The sequence below is a fragment of the Triticum urartu genome, chromosome 2 (genome assembly GCF_003073215.2).
Source record: "Triticum urartu cultivar G1812 chromosome 2, Tu2.1, whole genome shotgun sequence".
In the NCBI taxonomy this organism is placed as follows: domain Eukaryota; kingdom Viridiplantae; phylum Streptophyta; class Magnoliopsida; order Poales; family Poaceae; genus Triticum; species Triticum urartu.
Window position 1 is genome coordinate 83,592,247 of NC_053023.1, and position 9,071 is coordinate 83,601,317.

At 46.5% G+C, this 9,071-nt stretch overlaps 1 protein-coding gene across 1 annotated transcript; it reads left to right on the top strand.

Moving 5' to 3' along the window:
• The first annotated feature begins 7,652 nt into the window (after positions 1-7,652).
• On the top strand, positions 7,653-8,807 carry LOC125541127 (probable carboxylesterase 18). The gene has a single exon (XM_048704604.1). The coding sequence runs from the start codon at positions 7,694-7,696 to the stop codon at positions 8,702-8,704; it is 1,011 nt and encodes a 336-aa protein (XP_048560561.1). The 5' UTR covers positions 7,653-7,693; the 3' UTR covers positions 8,705-8,807.
• The last annotated feature ends 264 nt before the right edge of the window (positions 8,808-9,071 follow it).

Consider the following 9,071-nt stretch of genomic DNA (forward strand, 5'->3'; position numbering starts at 1 on the left):
AGCGTCGGGGGGGGGGAGGGCGTGGGCGGCCCCGCGAACCGATTCCGCCCGTAGATTTGGTCGAAAACCGGCGACGGCGGGTGGGCGGAAGTAAGGACGGTCGGCGGCGGAAGGAGGGGGAAAGCGTGCGGGCTGAAATGTCCCTCCTTGCCAACTGCTTCTCTGTGACGCAGGACACCGCAGCCGCGAGGGGAAAACCCGCGTATTCCCGGGTTGGGGTCGGGATTTTGCCGCGCCCCTCAAAATTTTTTGTGGACCGGGACAGGATGCAGGTCTGATCGGGTAGGTTTTTCCGCCCCTACCCGCATTTTGATGATTATTTTACGGGTCAGAGACGGATGCAGGGTCTACTAGAGTTGCTCTTAAAAACTAATGATGGGTCATTTCTTCAGCGGTTGAGAAAGAACTTCCATGAAAATTGAAGTGGCGCGTGGATTTCTTTTTCTGCACAAGCAGGGCGTTCTGCTAGCCGAGTCACACATACACATACTCCCAAATCCGTATACATTCAGTACTCTCATTGCAACATTTGCTAAGCATGGAAAACGATCAGAGTCATGCCTATGTGCACAAAAATGCACAAGAAAGGATGGCACCTAGAGAGGAGGAAGGGCGTAGCAAGCAATGAAATGCTTCGAGAAGTTCCGATTTGCTGTTTCAGCCTGATTTTTTTTAATTTCACTTTGTAAAATTAATTGTTTAGTTGTCAGCACACCTATGTGTGTGTGTGTGGGGAGGGGGGGGGGGGCGCTCCCGGCTTAAATATACTTTAATTTTTTTGGTATATATGTTTAAAAAACTTGGAGAATAGGTTATGATGCCATAATCCGGCGTGACTAATGAGAGTGGCATCCTTTAGTCGAGGTGCCCATGGAGTGAGATCATGTACAACTTTTCGGATGGTTTTAATGGTGTCGACCTTAACTCCCGAAACACTTTCAAACATCTCGAGTCCCATATCTTCGATCATTGTTTTTGCGCATTATGGAGGTACACGATGACTACTTCAAGCTCACAAGCAGGGCCGGCCTTGGGCCATGGCGGCGAGTGCGACGGCCTAGGGCCCAGCACGAGCAGGGGCCCATACCCTATGCGTGCATACAATACACAGTATATTCATAGAAAGAAAAATTATACGCAGGACAAACAGCCCAGCCCATGAAGAAGCGAGCAGCAACGCACGAACGAAGCCAACAATCCCGTTCGCTCCCGGTCCCAGAAACACGCCGCCAGCCGCCAACTCATCGTCTCCCTCTTGTTCTCATCCTCTTCCCCAAATCCAATTGATTGCCCCGAGTTCCTATGAGGCCAGAACCCCAACTCCCCAAGCTAATCAATGAATTGTCCATTAGTATCACAGTTCAGTGTATTTCTTTGCATCCTACAAATACCCCAAGGGCCCCGGCGAACGGATCCAGAGAGGCGAGCCGGCCAGCGACGACACACCCTGTGCCCTGGCAGGAACATGGAGAGTAGCAGCCGGCAGACGGCCATCGATAGTTGGGGCTGTGGTCCGCCTGTCCGGCAGTGGAGAGCGGAGACGTGGAGTCCAGGCAACTCCTCGTAATTTTTTGCATCTCAATTTTTTCCCTTGTCTATTTTCTGCTTATGATGAATTGATGCGAGCAGTGTGGAGCAGCGTTGGATTTCTTCTATTTGCTCCAAGAGACCAAGAACAGGATTCGTGAAGACAAGAATTCAGGTGTTCTCTCTCCTTTTAACTGTTCCTTTTTGAAAACTTAAATCACTAAAGAACTATTTGAGATCAACCATGTCACTAGAGAGATTGAATGGCTTGGCCATGGTGCTTTATTGAGAAAGATATGTCGGATAACATTGATCTTGACACTATTATTAGTGATTTTCCATCCAGAAATACTCGAAGGTGTCGTTTTTCTTGAGTATGCCATTCACTTCTTTTTTGTGTATTTGTCAGGTGGTCCTGATATTTGCTGATGCACGTTTGTGGTTGGACTGGTAGAGTTGGAATTGTAGCTTCTATCGAATTGGATCAAGAATTTGAGAACAATGTCACATATATATTTAGTTAAGAATTAAGACAAGACTTCTAAGTTGTTGGAGCGTGTATCCTAATAATCTTATAATCATCTGATATATCCGTGGACCGTGGTGTATTAAGACCATGTGTGCTAGTGAATTTTACTTTTATATGAATTTTCGTTGTACATGATAGATAGGTTTGGAAGTTTTTTTTGTCTATTAGATAGTAGTGTTAAGGGCCCATTTTCTCAGTTCGCACAAGGGCCTCTCGAATGTCAGGGCCGGCCCTGCTCACAAGGGATTGTTGCGGCCAACTTTCTCTGCTAAGCAGAAATGCACGACTGCTCTGAGGATGCTTGCACTTGGTACTGCCGCAGATGTTGTTGGTGAGATGATCCGGATGCCCAAACCAATGATTTCAAAGCGCTTGGAGAACAAGTTCAAATCCCAAAAATCTAGATGCAAACCGGCTTATGAACTTTCTGCAGATAACTGGAGCTCCCTACGCTGGCTCATCTGCACCTAATGAATAATAAAATGGAAAAAAAGAAAAATAATTCAAAAAAACTGAGCAAAATTTGGATCCAGGATGATTCAGTGGGTCGGGTGCATGAAAATTTTTGTGGCTAAATGACATTTGGGGAGCTCATGAAAAAAATGAGATCCGAAAAGTGTTGTTTTCCAAAGTTTTTCATAGGCCTGAAATTTGTCTTTTTTACTGAGAGCTACTGAAATGTCTAAATTCTACAAAATTTGGCACGGACTTCATATGAGCATATTGCATCACAAAAAAAATTGGATTTTAAAAACTATTTTAACTATTCTACTGTTCACCCATGTGTGCAGATACACCCGAGAGCCAATATAACGCTTCCAAATGTCCGCCTCTTTTTAAAAAATAAGAAGAATACAACTATTCAAATGTCCGGCATGTGGTCATTGAGCAATAGCAGTTTAATCATACATTTAAATCACAAATAAAAACATTAGATGTTCTACAAGTTTTTTATATTCATCAATCTCAAATTCAAACATACTCCTTGGTCCTCGTAAGTGACCTTTATCTCAAACTTTACCTTCTTGAGTATGACCTTCTTCATCACCACATGCTCTCTTAGATGGGCTGGTTTTGAGTTTTGTCCAACAGTGAATAAATGTGAAGGGTTTGCTCTCTATCCGATAATACATCGCGACCAGTAGCCACCTTCTTCCACTTGTGAAATTGTGTTGGAAAACTTCATGGGGAATTTCAAAATAGTGTACCATCGATGTAGCAGCGACTTCTCATTGCGATCATGGACCACATCCAAATTATCGGACGTGTAATGCTTGTACTCACGAAACCAAAAATGCACATGTTGCCAAAATATCATGCCATATTTTTCATGGTTACAAACCCCGCACTTGTGGCTGACCATGCGTCGCATAAGAATGCATACTCCCCCACTGTTGCATGTATATCAGTCTTCGCCAACATATTTTCAAGAAAAACATATCCGCACAGAATAACTAGAAACATTACTGGCCTGTTTTGATTGTGACTATCTTTGTCACATATTGCCATATTATTTTTGGCACACTTGTCTTACTTAAGTTGCTCAAATTCATAGCCACATTTTGGCTTGCCTTAGCGAATGTTGCGACATCTTTATGTCTACGACATGGAGGGCTTACTACTCATAATGTTTTTTGCCTTAGGTGTGGCTAGAACCAAACACCCATCTAATTTAGTCAAACTTGTCTAAGGTGAGGTGTGCAAAGTGTGACAAGGAACCAAACAACCCTTACACCTTTTTACATTGTTGTTTTCACCTTTTGTTCAATAAGGAGTTAGTAACGCGAGAGTGGCGTTTTGGCACATGGGAGCATATGCTCCTGGATTTTAAAATGTGTTTAAACATATTTTGAAATGTCACAAAATTCGGACAAAATGATCCTCGCGTACATCTTGACATTCTACACGCATACAAACTTGTTTCGTAGAAAACAGACAATTTTTGTGTCACATGTAAAAAAGACAAAATTTAGTGTTAAAAAGGCTTTTCATGAGACTTTTTTTTGTCTTTTTTATACAAGGCGTATAAAATGTCAGTTTTTCATGAAACTTGGCGTGCACACACACAATGTTGAGATGTGTGTTTCAAATTTGTGTTCGGAATTTTTTGAAATTTTGAAATATTTTTTTTTGATGGCAGGAGCATATACTCCCATGTGCCAAAGTGAATTTCTACCTAAGACACTTTTAACACATAAACTTGCACTGGATGTACACATATATACATAAACTTGAAACTGACATAAATCGATCCTACAACTTGTGTTTCAGATACTTTTGAGTACATTTATGTCGTTGTCGTTAACTCTCCGTCAATACTTTTTGCATATGAGCCGTTATGGTTCACACCCTATCACTTGGACAAAAGTTGTTATGTGAAAACATCTGCATATGAGCATCTTCTAAGAAATAATTTATTTTTGTATCAAGAATGGACTCACAGAATTTTTCATTAACCGATCGAGCAGGAAAAATGGTGATTAGAGACGCATTCACACAGTAAACCTGTACAACGTATTCCGGATTATATATATAGGAAAATGATTGTGTACTCCTGGAAGTACGTACTCCCGCTTCTCATATATCACATAGATGAATCTTTTATACCACTTTATTATTTTTAATATACTTCATTAGTAATTATTAGATACCCCAAAATGAGTTCCATGAAAAAATTCATGTAAGTCTACATATTTTTAAATGTTTACGTATATACTGATGTGTTTGTACGTGAAAAAGGTATATTACAAAAAGTACATCGCAGATGATATTTTTTCAACAAAACTCGTATTGGAGTATCTTAGAATATTTAATGAAGTATATTGAGAATAATAAAGAGGTATAATTAATGCGTATATGAGGTATATTGAGAATGGAGGTACATACTCACAGGAGTACAGAAGAAGAGTCCTATATATATGTGTGTGTGTGTGTGTGTGTGTGTGGTGCAGTGGCTACTGCGGGACACGTGCGAGGTGCGACACTCTTGAGTTCGAATCCAAAATAAAATATCACTTAAATTTTTTCAATCTAATGAAAAATACCAAAATCAAGAAGAAAAAACCCTTGTTCAAACCTTGATGCAACGTGTATTTTGGTTCCAAATCAATTATTCTTCTAAAGAGTATAAGTACCGTCTTTCGGCTATCACTTTATTTTTGTATAATGGTTTTCCTTTCTTTCCTTGCTACTGACAGGTGAGACTCACACGTAGGTATTGAGCATGTGCCAGCTGAATTAACATAGAGTTAACGAAAACACTGAAAATGTAATCAAACGTACCCAGAATAGAAACTGTAAGACCGGCTCGTATCATTTTCTCAAAATTTATGTATGAAGTACACCGAATGTAATTAACTACCAGGAGGCAATTTCGCAAAAAAAAAACTACCAGGAGGCAAGCCATAAAAAATGTAGTTGATTCTTCAATAAGCATCAGAGGGAGGGTATACAGAAAAAAGTGCAGTCAACCTGAGGTAAGTATCGTATTAAATGGCCCCACCACTTTTTTTTTTTGAAATAGCCCCACCACTTGTTTGGACACCTCGTTCTGTAGGATCTGTACCACCAGTCCACCCGTGCATTATGGTGGAATTCCTTCACGGCAATGCATCGTTCCGTCAAGCCCGAGTATACGGTGCCACTACGGTATATCCGCCATTTATTGCCCTAATACGAATCTGTATTTCCATAAGTCATAACTGCCACCTGCCACGTGACCTTGTTCCATTCGCTCTCATACCAGAAGCAGGCGAGCTCGTCCGGCATAAGGCTAGTCATAGTGGGAAGTAACTTAGAGTAGTAACATACATATGTTACTAGTCTATATTATTACCTTCATAGTAGGTAGTAACATAAGTTTAGTGCCATGCAAGACTTCATTTATTAGGTTGTAGACACATTTTGCATTGGGGTGCGTTATGTTACAGTAACATATTATGTTACCACAAGCACCTCTCTCCTCATTAACTCTTTGCCACATAAGCACATTTGTCTTGGGATGCGTTATGTTACTAGCTAAGTTACTCCCACTATGGCTAGCCTAAGACTAGCCATAATGGAAGTAACTTCATCGGTAACATCGAGTTCAACTCAACAAATTTGCTTATATAATAATTTATTTTTGAATATTCGAGGTGGGGGGGGGGGGGGGGGGGTTCCCCACCTGAATATATTGATCAGCGGGGCTAAAACCCCAGAAGATTACTGATGGTTCAGTTTACAGAGCAAGGAGGGTGTAGCAAGACCACAAAAATCGCACACACTAGAGGGAGAGGGCATACAACTAGGATTCAACATGTCCCCTACGGTTCTCAGGGAGCCGTCCACGCCATAGGGCTGCGTCCTCTCGGCGGCACCTAAGCACACGAGCAAGAGACACCTGTTGTCGCTGAAAGACCAGAGTGTTCCGGTGTTTTCAGATTTGCCAGCAGCACATTAAGGCAAACTCCACCGCTGACTCGGCCACCGCGGTTACAAGGCTAGACAGCCTGCACACCGTGACATCGCTGGCGTCGACACCCATCTTGTTCCAGAAAGCACTCGCGAACGGGCAGACGAAGAGCATATGGTCAGCTGTTTCCAGGGACGCCGAGCATAGTGGACGGCCGGCCTCCTCCACGGCGACAATGCACTTGCGAAGCAAGACATCTCTGGTGTGGATACGTCTCTGAACCAGCAGCAGCAGAAAAACTGCACACGCGAGGGGACCCGCGCCCTCAGATCATGTCCGCAAAGCCAGCCCGCGCCTCGCCAAACCACAGTAGTTTGTAGGCAGCACTGGACGACAGGGCACCACGTGGCGTGGCTGCATGGCCGAGCCGCCTCTCGTCCGCCCCAGCACCTAAGGGCGACGCCTCCAGGAGAGCTGAGACATCCGCTCACCTGCCAAACGGTCACCTCGAGCAGTTGGCCAGGCCACATCCACGCACCTGCCAAATGGTCACCTCGACGTCCGTGGCGTGCGAGAAGAGGGCGGGGAAGGACACCGCCACCGGACCGCATGGGAGCCAGCAATCCCACCAGAACAAGCAGGCTTGCTCGTCCTCGACCTCCACCTTGGTGATCACACGATAGAGCGGGAGCAGTTTTGCAACCAAGCATCTGTGTTCCCCGAGAGCCAGCTCGCCACGCGCAAGGAAGGAGCGACCATCAGCACCGCTCCAAATCCAGTTAGCCCAACGCGACCGAGGTGCCGCGTGTAGAGAGATAGTTTAAGTAACTTAGCTAGTTACTGTAACATCACATGTCCCAATGCAATATGAGTCTATAACCTAATAAATAAAGCTTTGCATGTTATCACACTTATGTTAATACCTAATATGAAGGTACTAGCATAATCTAGAGATATATGTATGTTACTATTCATTATGACTAGTCTAACACCGCTCTTGTTGAAAGTGTCTCTGTTTAGGATGATTTTTACTGTTCATTCTCGTCATGCATCACGCTAAAATGTCACATTAAGAATCAACCTGAACCAGGTTGTCATATTTGTCCTCGAACATCGTCCATCGATCGCATCGAAGACCAAGTATTTTACACCCCGTTGTCCCCTCCACGCTTAGCTACTTCAAAGTTCAAACCACTCAGTTCAAACCACTCTCTCGCGGATCTGCTTGCTCTGCGGCGCAAGCAATGGCCGGCACTGAGGACGCGCGCCGGCCGCCGGCCCTTCCGTGGACGGTACGCCTCCAGTTTGCTGCACTGTCGCTCGCGCACCGGCCGGACGGCAGCGTCCGGCGCCTCCTCTTCTCCCTGGGCGACCTCCACGCGGCGGCAAGGCCACGCCCGGACGCGTCGGGGGTCCGCTCCGCCGACGTCACCGTCGACGCCTCCCGCGGCCTCTGGGCGCGCGTCTTCTCCCCCTCGTCGGCAGCCGATGCGCCGGTCCCCGTCGTCGTCTACTTCCACGGCGGCGGCTTCGTGCTCTTCTCCGCGGCGTCCCGCCCCTACGACGCGTTCTGCCGCCGCCTCTGCCACGGGCTAGGCGCCGTCGTCGTCTCGGTGAACTACCGCCTCGCCCCCAAGCACCGGTTCCCGGCAGCGTACGACGATGCCGTGGACGTGCTCCGCTACCTCGACACGAACGGCCTCCCCGCCGACCTTGCCGTCCCCGTGGACCTCTCCAGATGCTTCCTCGCAGGCGACAGCGCCGGCGGCAACATCACGCACCACGTGGCGCAGCGCTGGTCGGCCATGACGACCACGGCGTCACCATCATCCCTACGCCTCGCCGGCGTCGTCCTGATCCAGCCGTTCTTCGGTGGCGAGGAGCGGACGGAGGCGGAGGTGACGCTCGACAAGGTGGGGCCCGCGCTGTCGATGGTGGTGACGGACGCCTACTGGAGGGAGTTCCTGCCGGAGGGCGCCACCCGGGACCACCCCGCCGCTCGCGTCTGCGGCGAGCGCGTCGAGCTCGCCGAGGCGTTCCCGCCGGCCATGGTGGTGGTCGGTGGGTTGGACCTGCTCAAGGGCTGGCAGACGCGGTACGTGGAGGCGTTGCGCGGCAAGGGGAAGCCGGTTAGGGTGGTCGAGTACCCCGATGCCATCCACGGCTTCCACGCGTTCCCGGAGATCGCCGACTCCGGCAAGCTCGTGGAGGACATCAAGCTGTTCGTCGACGAGCATCGGCCTACGAAGTCGTAGGAAACAGCAAGCATCCGCAGTCTTTGCGTCGAGCGTCGATGTTGGCGACGTTCCTATGGGTGTCCTGCGAGATGTGACCGTGCAATGGTAATGGACAGGCTAAACTTTTCAGCCAGCTGAATAAAACTTGCATCTGTAGCGAAATGTTAGTACTTCTGTTCCTCTTCAAGTTGTGGTGGTGTTTCTGCAATTTTCCTCTTGATCACACTTCTCAAAAGGTGTTCGGTGAATTGCTAACTTTCCAACGGTTCCAATCTGATAGAAGGAATTTTCTTACAACAACATCCAACTACTGATTAGCTCAATTAACTGGTATACCGCAAAACTAGAAAATATCTTGTTAGAATTAATCCGAGGCACGTAGTTG

Excerpts from the sequence above, each read along its gene's own strand:
- LOC125541127 (XM_048704604.1), top strand. The coding sequence starts at position 7,694 with ATGGCCGGCACTGAGGACGCGCGCCGGCCGCCGGCCCTTCCGTGGACG.